We start from the raw sequence: 20,997 nt of genomic DNA, 5'->3' as shown, positions 1-20,997 counted from the left end.
ACCAAGGTACATGCCCTTGACCAGAATCAAACCCAGGGCCAAAACCGGTTTGGCTCAGTGGATAGAGCATCGGCCTGTGGACTGAAAGGTCCCAGGTTCGATTCTGGTCAAGGGCATGTACCTTGGTTGCGGGCACATCCCCAGTAGGGGGTGTGCAGGAGGCAGCTGATCGATGTTTCTCTCTCATCGATGTTTCTAATTCTCTATCCCTCTCCCTTCCTCTCTGTAAAAAAAATCAATAAAATATAATAAATAAAAAACAAAAACCCAGGGATCCTTCAGTCCATAAACCGATGCTCTTTCCACTGAGCCAAACTGGCCAGGGCTGAATAATTTTCTTACCTGGTCGTGTGTCCACTCCCCTCCTAACACACTCAAATCTTGACAATGAGAAATAGAAGTTTTAGAATACGGTCAAGCAGGAGAGCCATTTGCAGTAGGGTAAAGTTGAGGTCACTTGAATATAATAACAGTGATCGCAGTTAAGAGTTTTTACGTGTTTAGCATGTGGTAAACACTAGTGCTTCATATTCATGAACTCATTTCCTGTTCCCAACAATCCTATTTCTGTTTTACGGATGGTGAGACTGAGGCACAGAAAGGTTAAATGACTTGTCCAAGATCACACATAGCTACAAAGAGGCAGAGCCAGGATTCGAGCATAAGAAATCTGGTTCAGGTTGACCTTCAATCAGTAGAGGGATAGGGAACTGGGTGTCAGAGAAGATAAATGTCTATAGGTTTTTCACAGGAGGAATGGTGTTTGTCCAAAAGGAGAGAAGTAACATCAAGGATGGCTTTTAGTCCTTAAGGAATTCCTGCCTGAGCGCTGCCCTTGCACATTCTGCGATGTGTAAGTCGCCGAGCTTCTCTCCTGAGAAGACAGTAATCGCTTTCTAACTAGTGTCTGAGTCTTATTTGGAGAAGAAGAGAGAAATGTGTTGGACTGCAGTTGCCTTATTTCCTGTGGGTGCCTTTGGGAATTAGGTTTTCTATGATAAGTCTCACATTTTAAATTCATCTTCTCTTTGCCTGTTACTAAGGTTTGGGTAGGATCAGCTGTCGTAGTGGGAGTGAAGAAAGGACCTGGATTCATCCAGATGTCTCATTCCCCGTCCTTTCCTACACACCTGCCCCAGATGATCACTTTGCGTTTTCTTCTCCCTTAGATATGGCAAGATCGTCTCCACGAAGGCCATATTGGACAAGACCACAAACAAATGCAAAGGTGAGAAAGAGCTGTCCTTGGTGATGGAGAGCAGCTGTCAGGGAGCCCATCCCTTGTCTCTGCCCTTTACTGCTGCAAGTCCCTGCTACCCAAGGCCGGAGAGAAATCTCAGAGGTGTTCAGACTTAAAAGACCAGCAGAGCCCTGGCCAGGTAGCTCAGTTGGTTAGAGCATCGTCCTGATATGCCCAGGTTGCCAGTTTGATTCCCGGTCAGGGCACATACAAGAGTTAACCAATGAATGCATAAATAAGTGGAACAACAAACCGATATTTCTCTCTTCCTCCCTCTCTTCCCACTTTCTCTCTCTCTAAAAATCAATCAATAACAATGTTTTAAGACTAGCAGATATTTAGACTCTTTGGTGACCAGATAGCTAGAGCTGCATATGCTATTTTGGGGACCTAAGGCTAGAAGTCTGCACAAGAGTCTTGGGGTCCCTTGGACTCGCTTTGAACCTCATGTTCCCTGGATTGGATGATGTGTATGAGTAGGTGCAATTATTTCTCTTTAGCAAAGCATTGTAAATGCTTTTTGGTGGTAGTGGGGTGGATGACTGGGTAGGTATTATTTTGGGAGGATTAGTAGTTTTGTTGGGTTTTGAGCAGTTTTAGGTGGAGATGTAAGAATTGTAGGAGAGGAAAAGTATGTAGGTTGAAGTGGAGAATGGCTTCTTCCAGCAGGCAGCTGGTTATCTGCCATGAAGAGGCTGTACTCCCACCTGGCCAGTGTGGCTCAGTGGTTGAGCATCCGCCTATGAACCAGGAGGTCATGGTTCGATTCCCAGTCAGGGCACATGCCTGGGTTGTGGGCTCGATCCCCAGTAGGGGGTGTGTAGGAAGCAGCCAATCAATGGCTCACTCTCATCATTGATGTTTCTCTCTCTCTTCCTTTCCCTTTCTCTCTGAAATCAATAAAACTATATAATTTTAAAAAGAGGCTGTATTCCCATGCCTAGCATTCTGGGGTGTGGCTAGAAAAGAGGAAGGGTTGTTATTTTAAGACATCAGAGTGGGGGGTGCTGTGGATTATTAGATGAGCCTCCTTCCTGAAACCTCACCTTTGTTGAGGGAGGGAGAAAGGCAAGGACGCCACAAGGACCCGATTGCCCTGGGCACTCTGCGCTTTAAAGTAACTGAAAATGCCCAGCAATGCGTGGCTCAGTGGTTGCGTGTCAACCCTTGAACCAAGAGGTCATGGATTCCATTCCCGGTCAGGGCACATGCCCGGGTTGGGGGCTCCATCCCCAGCAGGGGGTGTGCAGGAGGCAGCTAATCATGATGATGATTCTCTCCATCATTGATATTTCTCTCTCTCCCTCTCCCTTCCTGTCTGAAGTCAATAAAGACATATTCTTTAAAAAATAGGCCAAATCTCACAGGGTTTGAGAAGCACGGGGATATGCACCTGAAACCTGCCTACCACTTCTATTACATGGATCAGAACCCTTCCTCTGTCTCCTGAAAAGCCTGGGCCTCCCCCCCCCCCGCCCCCACCCGCCGTATCCCCCCACCGCACACTGACGCTGTTTCCATTCCAGGCTATGGCTTTGTGGACTTTGACAGCCCTTCAGCCGCACAGAAGGCCGTGACGGCACTGAAAGCCAGTGGTGTCCAGGCACAGATGGCAAAGGTAAGGAAGGGTGCTGCCCGGTCTTCCCCTCCACGGGGTTCTGGTGAGCAACAAGGTTCGGTTCCAAGGTTTCCGGGGCCGAGAACCGTGGTGCTGACGGGCAAAGGCCCTGCAGTGATCTGTTACTCTGTCTGGCCCACGGCAGTCGGCAGTCGGGGCTAGGGACCCGTTTAGCACCCTTGGGCTGCTGGAGGAAGAGGATCGGCAGGTAGCTCTGTCCAGGATTATAAGCAGGCAGGAGGGTCCAGAGGCTTGCTCCCTTCCTCCCGCCGTCTCCCCACCCTGGTTCCGCACTTCCCTACCACACAGCTTGTGGGAGTTTTGCAACATTCTCTGAAGAAGCCAGTTGTGCATCTCTGCGTTCAGAACAATGCGTTCCACCTCCCAGCACTGTTCCCTGGGTGGGGTGGTTCTGTGGTGGGGCGTGGGGGGAGGAGACCGTTCCTCCTCAGATCTGCCTGGAGCTTCTCTTTCCATCTGTGCGACTGGGAATCCAGGGGCTTTCCCCTCCCGCGTGCTGTCCGGTGGCACTGCCCCTTGCCTGTCTGAAGTCGCTGATGAGGCAGGGCTGCCAGCCACCTTTTTCTGTAATTTAAGGACGTGGAAGCCCTGAAGGGAAAGGCAGAAGGGACTGAGGTGGCTTGTGACCCACAATCCAGAGCAGAGTGGCTGCTCAAATTCTTAAAAAGGCAGCTATGGGACGTGGTAGCCCTGCACACGCTCTGCCCGCTGGCAGGGCTCTCCCGCCTCCTCCTTCTGTGGAAGAGCCTGTGGGCGGGTGTGGGACTCTGCAGAGCTCCTGGGAGACCAGGGCTTCCCGGCTCCACGGGGACCAGGGAGCTACGCCTGTGGCCCTCTGTGCAGCCCCAGCACATGGCCTTCCCGTCCTCCTTGTCCTCCTTCTCCCTCTGCCCTCTTCCTGCTTTCCCTCCGTCAGGGGGTGAACAGGCATTCCTCCTCAGAGGAGTCTGCTGTGGCCGGAAAAGGGGGAGGGGGGGGGGGGCGGAGAATCACTCAAAACAATCCAGCCAGCGAACAAGGCGGTCCAAGAGGATCCAGCCTCTGGGACCGGCTGCTGGGGGAGGAGGAGTGCTGCTCTGCCTAGTTCTTAAAGAGACAGCCAACACTTTATCAACGACTTGTATTATGGGCTTGTACAGTACTAATAATATGAAATCTGCTTTCTCTCTCCTCTCTCTCTCTCTCTCTCTCTCTCTCTCTCTCTCTCTCTTTTTTTGGGGGGGGGGGGGTCTGGGCTCAATATACAACCCATGGTAGTAGGACTAGGTGCTTGTTACAAATAGTTAAGATTCTCTTTGTTTATGTGGGACCCTTCCTGTTATCTTTTTTTCTGAGATACTATTTTTGTGGATGAAGGCTGAGATGTGAGCTTCATTTTCTCTCTTTTATTTCCATAGCAACAGGAGCAGGACCCCACAAATTTATACATATCAAATCTCCCACTGTCAATGGATGAGCAAGAACTGGAGGGAATGCTGAAGCCCTTTGGCCAAGTTATCTCCACTCGGATCCTTCGAGACACCAGTGGGACCAGCAGAGGGGTTGGCTTTGCAAGGTGAGGGGTGCCAAGAATGGGAAATGACGTGGTCAATAAAGAATGTCACAAAGACTGTGCCCCCCTTTCCCACAAGGGACCGACCAAAAGTACTTGGTCGTGTTACGGGGACGCTCCGGCTGCCTGTCGCTGTGTCCGACAACGAAGGCCAGGGTGGATCACAGTGGGCGTTGGTTGAGAGGGCCAAGAAGACAGGGTGCTTACAAGCATCACATCTCACCTTCCAGCAGGGGCAGGGACAGGATTGTATGGGGAAGGGCCTGGGGTGAGGCCAGGAACGACGTCAGCTCTTGTCCTTTACTCATCAGGCGATGAGGTGAGGTTGATGAGGTGATGTTTTGACTCCTGGTGGGTTGGCCTGACCATGCTTATCAGTTCTGCTTGCTGGATTCACAGCTGAGTCACCTCCTCCATCGCTTTGCACCAGCCTTGAAAAGGAAACTTAAGAAAAACGTAACCCCCTATTCGCATATAAGAAACTTAACCCCCTATTCACATACTAATAAGTATATGTGTTCTAAGATTTAAAATAATAAGATTATTTTCACCCTGGATCCGGGTGAGGCCACGCGCCCCTGGGTCTGGGAGAGGCCACGTGCCCCCGGGTCCGGGTGAGGCCTCGCGCACCTAGGTCCAGGTGAGGCCACGTGCCCCTGGGAGAGGCCACGCGTCCCTGGGTCCGGGTGAGACCATGTGTCCCTGGATCTGGGTGAGGCCTTGCGCACCTAGGCCCGGGTGAGGCCACGTGCCCCTGGGTCTGGGAGAGGCCACGCGCCCCTGGGTCCGGGTGAGGCCACGCGCCCCTGGATCCGGGTGAGGCCACGCGCCCCTGGGTCTGGGAGAGGCCACGCGCCCCTGGACCCGGGTGTGGCTGGGTCCCTGGCCTGGGTGAGGCCACACGCCCCTGGGTCCGGGTGAGACCACGCGCCACTGGACCTGGATGAGGCTGGGTCCCTGGGCCCGGGTGAGGCCATGTGCCCCTGGGTCCGGGTGAGGCCTTGCGCCCCTGGGTACGGGTGAAGCCGGATCCTGGGTCCGGGTGAGGCCGTGTGCCCCTGGATCCATCCGGGTGAGGCTGGGTCCCAGGCCCGGGTGAGGCCACGCGCCCCTTTGGTCTGGGTGAGGCCACGTGCCCCTTAGTCCGGGTGAAGCCGTGCCCCTGGGTCCGGCCGAGACCAAACCAGAGGGAGTCGGACCTCCATTACCACCATTTGTCCACCATCCAGAGCTGAGGGGTCAGTGCTGACATGTACACATAAGGAACTGGTGGACATTGAAATTGGGTCTCAAAAGAACTGTTGGTCCAGAAAGAAACTCACTACAGACTGATTCATTTGCCTGTCAGCATAACTATTATTGCTCGTCTCACATTCAGTTCTTATAAGTATATATCTAGTGACATATGATCTCGCTCATCTAGGGGAAATGATGAACAACATAGACTGAGGAACAAGAACAGAACCAGAAACAAGGAGGCATCGATCGGACTATCGGGCCTCAGAGGGAGGATAGGGGAGGGTGGGGGGAGGGGGAGAGTTCAACCAAAGGACTTGTGTGCATGCATATGAGTCTATCCAACGGTTAAGTTCAACAGGCGGTTGGGGCATGCGTGGGGAGGGGGGGCGATGGGAATGGGGGGATGAGGACAAATATGTGACACCTTAATCAATAAAGAAATTTAAAAAAAATTTAAATAAAAAGATTAACCTTCAAAAAAAAAAAGATTATTTTTCAGATTAATTCAGGTGCTCTCTCTATCAGATGATAGGTCCTCCCTATCAATAGTAAATCAAGTTTATTTAATTATAGGTCACAATACTAAAAAGTTCATGTGCCCCAAATCCTTGTCCTTTCCCCACTACTTTCTGCTACTCTAGCCTTTATTCCTTTGCTCCAGACCCAACCAGAATAAAATAATTCTGCACCTTCTAGTAGATTTAATGTCACTGGTACTGTACAAGCCCATAAAGCAAGTGCTCTGTATCTTCCTATTGTCTCAGTTAGTCATCACTACACCCTGTGAAATGTTAACTCCCCGTGTTATAGGTAAGGAAACCAAAGTTCCCAAGATGAAGTGACTTGTCCCGGGTCCCAGGAGTGGGTGGCAGAGGCAAGGCCCCAATACTGCTGGCTTCCAGGTCCGTTCGGATGAAGTGGAAGAGCTGGTCTGCCTTCAGATCTGTTGAGAGACTTCGATTCTGGAACCAACTCTGCCACTAACTGTCCATGTGATAGCAGACCTTTATGAGTCTTGGTCGACTCTGGAGATTGATTTATTATTTTTTGAAAAAAAAAAATATTTTTTTATTTTTTTATTATTATTTTTAAAAATATATTTTATTGATTTTTTACAGAGAGGAAGGGAGAGGGACAGAGAGTTAGGAACACTGATGACAGAAACATCGATCAGCTGCCTCCTGCACACCCCCCACCAGGGATGTGCCCGCAACCAAGGTACATACCCTTGACCGGAATCGAACCTGGGACCCTTCAGTCTGCAGGCCAATGCTCTATCCACTGAGCCAAACCAGTTAGGGCTAAATCATACTGTTATATAATTTTTCAGTGTATCCAATTGAGATCTAAATGTCGTAGCAATTTTATACACAAAATCATCCATTTTAGAAATACATAGGTCATTTCTTTTTTATTAGTTATAACTCTTACATCTTTCTTATAACATTCCATTTTTTGCCCTATCCGGTTTGGCTCAGTGGATAGAGTGTCGGCCTGCGGACTCAAGGGTCCCAGGTTCGATTGTGGTCAAGGGCATGTACCTTGGTTGCGGGCACATCCCCAGTAGGGGGTGTGCAGGAGGTAGCTGATCGATGTTTCTCTCTCATTGATGTTTCTAACCCTCTATCCCTCTCCCTTCCTCTCTGTGAAAAATCAATAAAATATATATTTTTAAAAACATTCCATTTTTTCTTCTTGATCTTACATTTTTATTCCATTTGTGTTGTATTCTAGTGTAAAACATTTTTATAGTTGAAAGTCTTTTTATGGACCATTCTGTAATACTTCTCTGCAATAAAAACATGTATATAAATTAAAATTTTTTTCCAGTGGCCCTGAGGCTATATATGTATGAACCCATAAGAAAATTCTCTTTTTAAAATATATTTTTTATTGATTTCAGAGGAGAAGAGGTAGAAACATCAATGATGAGAGAGAATCACTGATTGGCTGCCTCCTGCACACCCCTATTGGGGATTGAGCCCACAACCCAGGCATGTGCCCTTGACTGGAATTGAACCCGGGACCCTTCAGTCTGGAGGCCGACGCTCTATTCACTGAGCCAAACTGACTAGGATAAAAATTCTTTTTATAATGTTTAGTTCACAGTTGCCCCAAACAACATAAGTATATTTAAATGTTAATACAAAATTATTCTATAGGAAGTAAATTTTATTGGAAATGCTTCTCCTATGACATGAATAAGTTTTATTTTGTTTAGATTTTTCTAATTAGGTCATGCAGCCATCAGTGAATATTGTTCACTGCTGTAACAAGACAGGGTTTAATATCAGTTCTGTTCCTGAGTTTTGTTTTCATGCTGAGAAACTTTGTTCATACAAATAAGTAAATGGGAATGGAAAGAGATTTTTGAGTGGTTTTTTTTTTTTAAGATTTAAAAATTGATTTTTTTTAAGATTTAAAAATTGATTTTTTAAAACGTGCCCCTGGGTCTGGGAGAGGCTAAGCGTCCCTGGGTCCGGGCGAGACCATGTGTCCCTGGATCCGGGTGAGGCCGCGTGCACCTAGGCCCGGGTGAGCCCAAGTGGCCCTGGGTCTGGGAGAGGCTAAGCGTCCCTGGGTCCGGGTGAGACCATGTGTCCCTGGATCTGGGTGAGGCCTCGTGCACCTAGGCCCGGGTGAGCCCAAGTGGCCCTGGGTCTGGGGGAGGCCAAGCGCCCCTGGGTCCGGGTGAGACCATGTGTCCCTGGATCTGGGTGAGGCCTCGTGCACCTAGGCCCGGGTGAGCCCAAGTGGCCCTGGGTCTGGGGGAGGCCAAGCGCCCCTGGGTCCGGGTAAGACCATGCGTCCCTGGATCCGGATGAGGCCTCGTGCACCTAGGCCCGGGTGAGCCCAAGTGGCCCTGGGTCTGGGAGAGGCCACGCGTCCCTGGGTCCGGGTGAGACCATGTGTCCCTCGATCTGGGTGAGGCCTCGTGCACCTAGGCCTGGGTGAGCCCAAGTGGCCCTGGGTCTGGGAGTGGCCAAACGTTCCTGGGTCTGGGTGAGACCGTGTGTCCCTGGATCCGGGTGAGGCCTCGTGCACCTAGGCCCGGGTGAGCCCAAGTGGCCCTGGGTCGGGGAGAGGCCAAGCGTCCCTGGGTCCGGGTGAGACCATGCGTCCCTGGATCCGGGTGAGGCCTCGTGCACCTAGGCCCGGGTGAGCCCAAGTGGCCCTGGGTCTGGGAGAGGCCAAGCGTCCCTGGGTCCGGGTGAGACCATGCGTCCCTGGATCCGGATGAGGCCTCGTGCACCTAGGCCCGGGTGAGCCCAAGTGGCCCTGGGTCTGGGAGAGGCCAAGCGTCCCTGGGTCCGGGTGAGACCATGTGTCCCTGGATCCGGATGAGGCCTCGTGCACCTAGGCCCGGGTGAGGCCACGTGCCCCTAGGTCTGGGAGAGGCTAAGCGTCCCTGGGTCCGGGTGAGACCATGTGTCCCTGGATCTGGGTGAGGCCTCGTGCACCTAGGCCCGGGTGAGCCCAAGTGGCCCTGGGTCTGGGAGTGGCCAAACGTTCCTGGGTCTGGGTGAGACCGTGTGTCCCTGGATCCGGGTGAGGCCTCGTGCACCTAGGCCCGGGTGAGCCCAAGTGGCCCTGGGTCGGGGAGAGGCCAAGCACCCCTGGGTCCGGGTGAGACCATGCGTCCCTGGATCCGGGTGAGGCCTCGTGCACCTAGGCCCGGGTGAGCCCAAGTGGCCCTGGGTCTGGGAGAGGCCAAGCATCCCTGGGTCCGGGTGAGACCATGTGTCCCAGGATCCGGGTGAGGCCTCGTGCACCTAGGCCCGGGTGAGCCCAAGTGGCCCTGGGTCGGGGAGAGGCCAAGCGTCCCTGGGTCCGGGTGAGACCATGCGTCCCTGGATCCGGATGAGGCCTCGTGCACCTAGGCCCGGGTGAGCCCAAGTGGCCCTGGGTCTGGGAGAGGCCAAGCGTCCCTGGGTCCGGGTGAGACCATGTGTCCCTGGATCCGGATGAGGCCTCGTGCACCTAGGCCCGGGTGAGGCCACGTGCCCCTGGGTCTGGGAGAGGCTAAGCGTCCCTGGGTCCGGGTGAGACCATGTGTCCCTGGATCTGGGTGAGGCCTCGTGCTCCTAGGCCCGGGTGAGCCCAAGTGGCCCTGGGTCTGGGAGTGGCCAAACGTTCCTGGGTCTGGGTGAGACCGTGTGTCCCTGGATCCGGGTGAGGCCTCGTGCACCTAGGCCCGGGTGAGCCCAAGTGGCCCTGGGTCTGGGGGAGGCCAAGCGCCCCTGGGTCCGGGTGAGACCATGCGTCCCTGGATCCGGGTGAGGCCTCGTGCACCTAGGCCCGGGTGAGCCCAAGTGGCCCTGGGTCTGGGAGAGGCCAAGCATCCCTGGGTCCGAGTGAGACCAGGTGTCCCAGGATCCGGGTGAGGCCTCGTGCACCTAGGCCCGGGTGAGCCCAAGTGGCCCTGGGTCTGGGAGAGGCCAAGCGTCCCTGGGTCCGGGTGAGACCAGGTGTCCCTGGATCCGGATGAAGCCTCGTGCACCTAGGCCCGGGTGAGGCCACGTGCCCCTGGGTCTGGGTGAGGCTAAGCGTCCCTGGGTCCGGGTGAGACCATGTGTCCCTGGATCTGGGTGAGGCCTCGTGCACCTAGGCCCGGGTGAGCCCAAGTGGCCCTGGGTCTGGGAGAGGCCAAGCGTCCCTGGGTACGGGTGAAGCCAGATCCTGGGTCCGGGTGAGGCCGTGCGCCCCTGGATCCATCCGGGTGAGGCTGGGTCCCAGGCCCGGGTGAGAACACGCGCCCCTTGGGTATGGGTGAGGCCACGTGCCCCTTAGTCCGGGTGACGCCGTGCCCCTGGGTTCGGCCGAGACCAAACCAGAGGGAGTCGGACCTCCGTTACCACCATTTGTCCACCATCCAGAGCTGAGGGGTCAGTGCTGACATGTACACATAAGGAACTACTGGACATCGAAATTGGGTCTCAAAAGAACTGTTGGTCCAGGGGGAAGCTCGCTACAGAGTGATTCATTTGCCTGTCAGCATAAATATTATTGCTCGTCTCACATTCAGTTCTTATTAGTATATATCTAGTGACATATGATCTCGTTCATCTAGAGGAAATGATGAACAACATAGACTGAGGAACAAGAACAGAACCAGAAGCAAGGAGGCATCGATCGGACTATCGGGCCTCAGAGGGAGGATAGAAGAGGGTAGGGGGAGGGGGGGGGAGGGGGAGAGTTCAACCAAAGGACCTGTATGCATGCATATAAGCCTATCCAACGGTTAAGTTCAACAGGGGATTGGGGCATGCGTGGGGAGAGGGGTGGGATGGGAATGGGGGGATGAGGACAAATATGTGACACCTTAATCAATAAAGAAATTTAAAAAAAAAAAAAAAAGATTTAAAAATTGATTATTTAGAGAGAGAGGGAGAGAGAAACATCAATGTGAGATCAAATCATCCATTGACTGCCTCCTGCATGCCCCCTATCTGGGATCCAGCCCATAACCTGGGCATGTGCCCTGGCAGAGAATCAAACTCGCAGCCTTTTAGTGCACGGGACAACACCCAAGCAGCTGAGCCACACCGGCCGGGCGGGGACGGGAAGAGTTTTGTGAAAATAGGGATTCTGTGAATTCCTTTTGAATCATTTGCCAAGAACCAGGGTAATCTATCAACAAAATTGATTTTTTTTTTAAATGTATCAAGTGACAATTTGCAGAGTCCTCCAGCTTATGGAAGGAAGAATTGGGAGCATCTGACATACAAAAAAAAAAAAAATTTGTAACTCGGTTACCACTGCCTTGTTTTGAGTTTTGGGAGAGTGTGAAGTAAATTGAGAGGAGTGACTGTGAGAGGGGACTTGAGCTTTGATCGTTACTGATCATGACCAGTCCCCCAGGCAGATCAGTTTTAGGAAAGAATTTATGAGAAGGTTGAGGTTCTGAAAGTGATTCTCTTGAAACTCTCTATGCCTGTGCACCCTTTTTCTATCACTATGGCCCTAACCCTGTCTATTACTGTTTCCTCCTACAGACTCATGAAATCTTAAGCCTAAGGAATAGGAGTAACCCAGCTGAAGACTTCTGCTCTAGGATACCTAATGTGGTTTTCTCTAAAACATTCTATTTGAGGCCTTTTATAGTCACCACCGTCATAGGAATGGTTTATACTTTTAGTGGCTATTGGCATGTAAAATATAGTGAGACTTTAAATATGAAAAGAGGGCAGGATACTGTACTTTGTATTATATGGGTCCTTACAATTCTTAGAACACATTTAGATAGATTATCTTATTTGATCTATACAATCCTATGTAGTAGGGTAGATGGATCATTTCTCTAAAGTGGAAATGAGGAATGGATCCAAAGGGGTTTTGTGCATGGCCTAACCCATAGAGCTTTGGGAGATGAACAGGAACTGGAGTCTAGATTTCTGTCCTCTTTCCTCAGCAAAATACTTCAACTCACATAGTTCCCATTGTTTTTTCTATCACTATGGGCCCTGAACATGTCTTATTACTGTTTCCTCCTACAGACTCATGAAATCTTAATGAATAGCTAATTAGACCTTGATAAGTAACCAGAAGCAAAAATAAATATTGGAAAATTCTTAGCTTGTGTAGTTTTATCAGAGTGAGGGAACAATTTCCATTGGGATTTTGTAATAAAAAAGTAATAGTAACAGCCTCTGTTTATTGTATTCTTATTTATGAACCAGACACAATCGTAGGCCCATCCGTCAGTATCTGCTTTGGAACATGTATTCATAGCTTAAAGACCTCCATGGTTCCTTTCAGGACTCCTCCGGGAGCCAGATGAGAGAAACCTTCATTAGAAGCTGGGATTGCCTCTTCTTGATATCTTGAATTTGTGTGGAGGAAACCTGTGTTTTATAGTCACAACCGTTAGAGCATCTGTGGGGCTGGGAACTGGGGCATTCTTTTTTAATGTAGGGAGCACACAGATCCTGGAGAAGCTAGAGCCTAACCCCTCTTATGCTCCTCAGGATGGAATCCACAGAGAAGTGTGAAGCCATCATCACCCACTTTAACGGAAAATATATTAAGACACCCCCTGGAGTACCAGGTGAGGCATCTGGGAATCAGGCTGATAGGGCCACAGGTTGTTACTTCCAGTGAAGATCTGGAGGAGTTTTGCATGAGTGTGAGTGAGGCTAAGTGAGGTGGGACTCAGTTACCTGTCTGCTTTCTCTCTTGGTAGCCCCATCAGATCCGTTGCTTTGCAAATTTGCTGACGGTGGTCCAAAGAAACGACAGAACCCAGGAAAATTTGTGCAAAATGGACGGGCCTGGCCACGGAATGGAGACATGGTAAGAGGACCTCTGAGGATATTAAAATGGAATGGAAATTACCATGGCCTGGTTGCTGTGAGCTTAGGTGGCAAGCTTGAGAGCTACAGTTTGTAACTGAGAGAAGCTGGCTACTAACATACTCTTCAGTGTGGGTCTTGAGTGGGATTTTGCAGCCTGCACAACCAGAAAAACTCTAGAACAGCTTGTCCAGACTTCACTTAATTTTTTATTTTTATTATTTTTAGAGAGAGAGGAATGGAGAGGGATAGAGAGAGAAAAACATCGATGAGAGAGGAACATCATTGATTGGCTGCCTCCTGCATGTCCCCTACTGGGATCAAGCCTGAAACCCAGGGCATGTGCCCTGGCTGGGAATCAAACTGGTGACCTCTTGGTTCCTGGGTTGATACTTAACCGCTGACCCACAAGGGCTGGGCTGTCCAGACTTCACTTTACTCATTCCCACCCTTGACATTCTGCCTTGCTCCTATTCTTATCCAAGGGCTTACAATATGACTGCTGTGTACTTTCTTTATAGGGTGGTGTGGCCTTGACCTATGACCCCTCCACAGCTCTTCAGAATGGGTAAGGGCGTTTTATATATTCAGGCCAACTCAGAATGACAACAGCCTGTGTCCAAGATGTTTCATCTTGAGTTAGAGCATCCGGGGGAAGTGGCCGTGTCTGTCAGTGGGGGCCCTTTCTTCCCGATTGCCTGTGGCTCCTCACTGATGGGGTTCCGTCCTGCAGGTTCTACCCAGCTCCTTATAACGTCACTCCCAACAGGATGCTCACTCAGTCTGCACTCTCCCCATACCTTCCGTCTCCCGTGTCTTCCTATCAGGTATGTTCATGCCCAAAAGGTGCAGTGATTTTCCCTGTCCTTGTGTTTTAGGTAAAGGAATATAATGCTGGAAACTATTTGTTGTTTTGTTTGTTTTTCCTTTGTACGTACTGCCACAAATAACATTACACAAAAGCCTAACGCGTGATCACACTACATATATGTAGACCGGTGCATCCTCTTACTCTCTGTCTACTACCCCACAAGTAAATCCATGTTAATTTCCTAATGTTTTCTACATTTTTCTTCATGGGCATAGATACATATGTATACGGTTTTTGGAAGTCATTGTTTATTTTACAAAGAAGTGGACCATATTAAATACATTTTTCATACTTCACTCTTCTCACTTAACAGTATCTTAAACCAGTGGTTCTCAAAGTGCAGTCCCTGGGCCAGCAGCGTCAGCACCACCTGGGAATTTTCAGAAACACAAATTCTGGACTCCACCCCAGATCTACTGAATTAGAAACTGGTGATGGGCCCCAGCAATCTGAGTGATTCTCAGAAGCCGTCTGGGTGATTCTGATGCCGCTAATGATGATATCTCTGTTCTAATTATTTCCTTTTCTAATAGCTGCATTATATTTCATGCTGGAGATACACCAGAATTCTTCATCTATATCCCAGCGAAGGTCATTCACTTGGATTTCAATGTTTGTTTTTTTGTACAAATAATGCTTCGATAAGCATCCTTGTGAATAAACACCCTTGTGCTCTATCTTTACCTATGAGTACCTTTATTTCTAGGGGCTGGAGTCTGAGGAGTACGATTGCTAGTTTGAATTTATGGACTTGCAGTTTCATAAATGTCCCCAGATTGCTTCTCACAGAGGCTGTATCAATTCATGCTTCCAGTCGCGATGAATGAGAGCACCTGTTTCCCTCCAGCCATTGCTCTTTTAAAAATGTTCCTGTCTTGATGGAAAGTGCATTAACCTTTAATTTAATGCGCTTCCCTGACTGCAGCTTAGTTTAAGCATTTTTAATGTTTGTCATATTTTGATTTGCTGTTCTCTGATATGCTTAGCCCATTTTTCTGTTTGATTAGTTATTCCTTTCTCATCAACGTATAACAACTATTTGTATATTATAAGTATTGATCCTCTGAATGTTATCTTTGTTACAAATGTTTTTTTCCGAATTTAATTTTGTCCATTGACTTTGTGGTCCTCAAACTTTAGCTGTGCATCAGAATCACCTGAGGAGCTTATTAAACCTAAGTTTCTGGGCACAAACAGCACTTTCCGACTCAGTAAGTCTGGGTGGGAGGTAAGAATCTGTATTCCTAGCAAGTTCCCAGAGGCTGCTGCTGCCGCCGCTGCTGGTCCAAGGACCATACATAGGGAATCACCAGTTTTTGCCACACAGGAGTTTAAAATTTGTATATAGTTAAATATGCCTGCTTTTCCACTTATAACTTATGAGTTTCTAGCCTTCATTCAAAAGCTCTTCCTAGTCCTATATTGTGAATATGGTCTCCAAGATTTATTTCATTGTTTTATATGTAAATGTGTAATCATCAGGAATTTATTTTTGTATATGGTAGAAAATAGGGGTCCTATTATATTTTCTTTCAAAATGTTAACCAGCTGTCCTAGCATCAAATTATTAAATAGTCCATTCTTTTTCCACTGAATCGAAATGTCACCTTTGTCATATAATAAATACTGGAATTTATTCTCTCCCAGCGATCACTGTTTCCATTCCTATTCCAATAATGTATGGATTTGATCGCAGTGGCTTTCATAATATGTTCTAATATTTGATAAGACAAAATCTTCTCCATTCTTTTTCATACTTTGCTATTTTTGGCATTTATTCTTCTGTATAAAGTTTATGGTTATTTTATATAATTTTATAAAATTATTTTTATTGATTTTAGAGAGGAAGCGAGAGGGATAGAGAGAGAAAAACATCAATGATGAGAGAGAATCATTGATCAGCTGCTTCTTGCACATCCCCTACTGGGGATTGAGTCCGCAACCCAGGCATATGCCCTTGGCCAGAATCGAACCTGGGACCCTTCAGTCCACAGGCCAACACTCCACTGAGCCAAACTGGCTAGGGCATTTTATCTAATTTTTAAAATCTGTGAGGATTTTAATTGGAGTTACATTAAATCTCTCTCTCTCTCTCTCTAAAATAGTTGATTTATTTATTTATTTTTATTTTTTGTTAATCCTCACTCGAGGATATTTTTCCATTGATTTTTAGAGAGAGTGGAAGGGCAGGGGAGAGACATCGGTTGGTTGCCTCCCACACACTCCCCAACCAGGGCCCCCAATGGAGCCTGCAACCAAAGTTTGTGCCCTTGACCGGAATGGAACCCAGGACCCTTCAGTACGAAGGCCAATGCTCTATCCACTGAGCCAAATCTGCTAAGGCAAGAGAATTGCATTTTTAAAAGTACTAATCTTTTCACTCAACATATGGTATTTCTTTTCACGTTGTTAAATCTTTTTTTGTCCTTAAATAAGATTTTAGTTTTGTTTATGTAGGCCTTATGCATTTCTCGTTAAGTATATTCCTAAGTGTTCTATCATTTTTGTAGGCATTTCTAGATACACTTGGGAAAAAACTTATTAATTTATGTTCATCTATTTAGTATGCAACTAACATCAAATTTCTTTATTACTACTAGCATTTTTTTTTACTTGAGTCTCTTAGGTTTCCATTTATACAATTATATCATCAGTTTCTCTCCCTTTCCAATTTTATGCCAATTGTGCTCTTATCTAATTGCATTTATTTAACCTTACTATAAGATAGGTTACTATATTTACAGTGGTTTTAATATGACTTTGTTTAGGTTAATTTTAGCAGCTAGTTTTTTGGTAATGACATTTAATATATGTAAGTAGTTTCTTTCTAGTCCCTATTTTACTTGTGATTAAAAATAAATAAATGGCTGCTGAATTTTATCAAATACCTTTTCAGCATCTAGTATTATTCTATGGTTTTTTTCTTCTATTTGGACTTAATGTGCTTCTGATCTTGAACAATCCTTATATTTATGAAATAAACTCTACTTGTTTATTATGATGCATTTCTAACTTCTCATTGCTATTTTTTTTCATTTTAAAATTGAGATATAATTCACATTTATATTATATATTTTAAAATGAAAAAAAATTAGCAATGAGAAGTTAGAAATGCTTCATAATAATACATACCATAAGTCACCCTCTTAAAGTGTACAAATCAGTAGTGAGTAGTGTATTTACAAAGTTATACAACTATCACCAATATCTAATTCCATAACATCTGCATCCCCTCAGAAAGAAACTCTGTGCCCATTAGTAGTCATTCCCTAGTCTTCCTTCCACCACCCCTGGCAGCCACTAATATACTTCCTATGCCTATAGATTTGCCTGTTCTACACTTCCATAATAGATGGAAGCGTACCATATACTTGTGTCTGGCTTCTTTCAGCTAGCATGTCTTCAAAGTTTGTCCATGTTGTAGCATGTATCAGTCATTCTTTTTTATGACTGAATCATATTCCACTGTATGGTAATATCTCATTTTGTTATTAATTTATCAGTTGATGGCCATTTGAGTGTTTCTACCTATGGGCTATTATGAATGATGCTGCCATGAATATTTGTGTACAACTTCTGCTTTCCTTTTTCTTGAGCTGATACCTAAGCGTGGACTTCCTGGGTCACCCAGTAACTGCTGAACTTTTTGAGGAACTGCCAGCTGTTTTCCAAAGTTGCAGAACCATTTTACGTTCCCACCTTCAGTACATAATACTTGCTATTGTCCTTCTTAAATTTTTTATTGTCCTTTTCTAAAAATTGATTTTAATTTTATTGGTTTTAAAGAGAGAGGAAGGGAGAGGGAGAAACATCGATGTGAAAGAGAAATATCGATCGACTGCCTCCTGCCAGCACCCCAGACTGGGCATCAAGCCGGCAACCTGGGTATGTGCCCTGACCGGGAATTAAACCCACAACCTTTCAGTGCATGGGACGATGTTCAACCTACTGAACCACTCCTGCCAGGGCCTTAATTGATTTTAGAGAGAGTAAGGGAGAGAGAGGGACATTGATATGAGAGAGGAATATTGATTGGCTGCCTTTTGTATGAGACCCAATCGGGGATTGAACCAGGGTATGTACTCTGACCTAGAATCGAACCTGAGATCCATGATCACCACGCCAACCAACTGAGCCATACTGGCCAGCACTATTTTGTCCTTTTAATTATAGTCATCCTAGTGGATGTGAAGTGGTATCTCATTGTGTTTTTTATTGGCATTTCCCTAGTGGTTAATGATTTTGTGCCTCTTTCATGTGCTTATTGGCCATTTGTATATGTTCTTAAAGAAATGTTTATTTAAATTCTTTGTCCATTTTTATTCTTATTTTTTTCAACTTTATATAAAATCAAGCACTATTTTATTTAATTTGTTTTTTAATTAAAAAAAAATACAGTAGTATGCCCAGCTGGTGTGGCTCAGGGGTTGAGTGTTGACCTATGAACCAGGAGGTCATGGTTCGATTCCAGTCAAGGGCACATGCCTGTGTTGCGGGCTCGATCCCAGTAGGAAGGCATGCAGGAGGCAGCTGATCAATGATTCTCTCTCATCATTGATATTTCTATCTCTCTCTCCCTCTCCCTTCCTCTTTGAAATCAATAAAAATAGATTTTTAAGAATGCAGTAGTACTGGTCATGTTCTGATTTCCCTGGTGAAGCGTCCACATCAGTGTCAAACCTTCACAGACATGAAAGAATCAGGGACAGAAAGTTAAACGAGGTGCACATGACATTCTGAGCTAAGGGTGGGGTGAGGCACTTCGGGGCTTCAGAGGGTGAGGAGGGTGAGAAGAAGAGCAGGTGTTCAATAATTGGTCGCTTGCCCTGCCCAATAGGTGGACAGAAACGGTTATCTCTGATAATTTTCCACTATGGGCAAGGTGCCCAATTCAAGTTCTTCTAAGTAGTTAAAGGAAGAGGGGGGCAGAAGTTTCTCTTGTAGAGTCTCAGTTGCCTTTAGCTCACAATAATCTGCATCACACAGAAGCACATCTTGGGGTGACTCATTCTGAACCCCTACAAAGGTTAAGCTGTTAGGACTTCAGCCTCCGGGATGCCCATTTTTAAATTGGGTTATTTGTTGTGGTGTAAGGGTTGCTAATTTTATAAAAACAAGTTTACTCATAATTTTCTTTTATATTTTTAAAGCATACACACACACACACACACACACACACACACACATTTATTTTTATTTTTTGCATTCATTGGTTGATATTGGATGTGCTCTGACCAGAGATCGAGCCTGCAGCCTTGATGTAAAAGGACTCTGCTCTAACCAACTGAGCTACCTGGCCAGGGCCAAAGCAATATGTATATATATTCTTTAATTGAATTTATTGGGGTGACATTAGTTAATAAAATTATAGGTTTTAAGGGTGCAATTCTATAATATATCATCTGTGTATTGTATTGTGTGCTTACTACCCCAAGTCAAGTCTCCTTCCATCACCATTTACCCCCCCCTTTACCCTCTCCTACCCCCCCACCCGCCTTTGTGTCTTCACCTTTTTCACCCCCTCCCCTCTGCCAGCTGTCAGTCTGTTCTCTGTATTAATGTTTCTATTTCTGATGGGGATCTCCAGCTTTTGGGGGATTGTCTGAACATTGTCAGATCATTGGGCAAAACAATGGTTTCTAGATAATTAACATTTTTGCTTGTTTGTTTTTGCTTGCATTAGAGAGTAACTCAGACATCTCCTCTACAAGTACCTAACCCGTCGTGGATGCACCACCAGTCATACCTCATACAGCCTTCAGTGAGTGTTCAGAAGCGGGCAAATGCCAAAGAGGCAATTTGATGTAAAGAAAAACACTGGGATTTGAGGAGAGGGGATGTGGGTTTGAGTTCTGGCTCAAGCCCTGATGCAACCCAGTTTTGTGAGTTTGTTATTCTTAGGCAGGGATCCATCCAGACTGATGGGCAGGGTGCCTATTCCTGTTGCATAACTGGGTAGCTGCTCACCTCTCGTTTTCCAGGAATTTAAATGGTCCCAGTAGCCATGGGTCACTGCCGCAGGCAGCCCCACAGAATGCTGCCAACTAACCCTGTCTTTGTCGCTGCCTCCAGGGTTCAGTGCTGACGCCAGGGATGGATCACCCCCTTCCTCTCCAGCCTGCCTCCGTGATGGGACCTCTTACCCAGCAACTGGGCCATCTCTCCCTCAGCACCACGGGCGCGGTAAAGCGGAATGTTTCTGATGATGAACTCCTCCTGAGGAAGGAATACTTGTGTCATACTTTTCAGGATAAATACTTATGATGATGAGAATCGCTTCAGTACCATTGAGGGCACACTCAGAATAGGAGTTAAACTTAGAAGATAATAATCCATGAGCTAGGATAGCTATTCTGCTCCCCAGCCCACTCCTTTTAACTGATTCCTACTCATGAAACTAAGCAAATGGTGTTTCTATCCACATACTAGTTTATCTAGGAGTTCATTCACATTTCCTAGAAATCCTTATCAAAATAATAACAAGAAGAATGGATGAAGTGCATTAGGTTTCTTGTAGGCCTGCTGCCTTCTGATTTGCCCAGGAGGGCTGACAGGCAGAGAGGTAAAGCAGAAAGCAGGAAAGGGGAGAAAAAGAATCATGTGTGTATAAGTCTCTCTAAGCCAGTGTAGCACCTGAAGTGCTTTTAAAAAGCACAATTGAATTTGACAATTAGCCCTCACTGGTGTGGCTCAGTTGGTTGAGTGTCATCCTGTGCACCTAAAGGTGGCCAGTTCGATTCCCGATCGATCAGGGCACATGCCCAGGTTGTGGGCTCAGTCCCAGTCAGGGTGCGTGCCTGAGGCAGCCAATGGATCTCTCTCTCTCTCTCTCTCTCTCTCTCTCTCTCTCTCTCTCTCTCTCTCCCCCCGCTCCTCTCTCTCTAAAATCAATAAAAACGTATTTTTAAAAAGCAAACCAGACAATTAAATTAATATCTCTGGGGATGGAACGAAGCCATCAGCCGTTTCTAAAGCTTCCCAAGTGCTTTCAATGTAGCCAAGCACCACTCAGCCTATTGGTGTTTTTCCTTCTAGTATATGCCAACAGCTGCCGCTATGCAAGGCGCTTACATCTCCCAGTACACCCCTGTGCCTTCTTCCAACGTTTCAGTTGAGGTGAGAACGTTTATAATCTCTTTGGATTGAGGATAAGAAAATGAAAAT

At 47.1% G+C, this 20,997-nt stretch overlaps 1 protein-coding gene across 6 annotated transcripts in view; it reads left to right on the top strand.

The window, feature by feature from the left end:
- Window positions 1-20,997, top strand: part of RBMS2 (RNA binding motif single stranded interacting protein 2) — a 50,329-nt gene that overhangs the window by 28,435 nt on the left and 897 nt on the right. For 3 of the 6 annotated variants that reach the window (XM_054718957.1, XM_028156238.2, XM_054718958.1), the window contains 11 exons: window positions 1,170-1,228; window positions 2,767-2,858; window positions 4,277-4,434; window positions 12,639-12,718; window positions 12,854-12,963; window positions 13,484-13,530; window positions 13,696-13,789; window positions 17,620-17,718; window positions 19,517-19,594; window positions 19,906-20,016; window positions 20,869-20,949. In XM_054718957.1, coding sequence (XP_054574932.1) covers window positions 1,170-1,228; window positions 2,767-2,858; window positions 4,277-4,434; window positions 12,639-12,718; window positions 12,854-12,963; window positions 13,484-13,530; window positions 13,696-13,789; window positions 17,620-17,718; window positions 19,517-19,594; window positions 19,906-20,016; window positions 20,869-20,949 — 1,009 coding nt within the window. The remainder of the gene's footprint in view (window positions 1-1,169; window positions 1,229-2,766; window positions 2,859-4,276; window positions 4,435-12,638; window positions 12,719-12,853; window positions 12,964-13,483; window positions 13,531-13,695; window positions 13,790-17,619; window positions 17,719-19,516; window positions 19,595-19,905; window positions 20,017-20,868; window positions 20,950-20,997) is intronic. The other 3 variants (XM_054718955.1, XM_054718956.1, XM_008148656.3) reach the window with 3 other exon arrangements.

This window comes from Eptesicus fuscus, chromosome 7 (genome assembly GCF_027574615.1).
Source record: "Eptesicus fuscus isolate TK198812 chromosome 7, DD_ASM_mEF_20220401, whole genome shotgun sequence".
In the NCBI taxonomy this organism is placed as follows: domain Eukaryota; kingdom Metazoa; phylum Chordata; class Mammalia; order Chiroptera; family Vespertilionidae; genus Eptesicus; species Eptesicus fuscus.
Note: the sequence above shows the minus strand (reverse complement) of the source record. Positions and strands in the feature narration are given on the sequence as shown.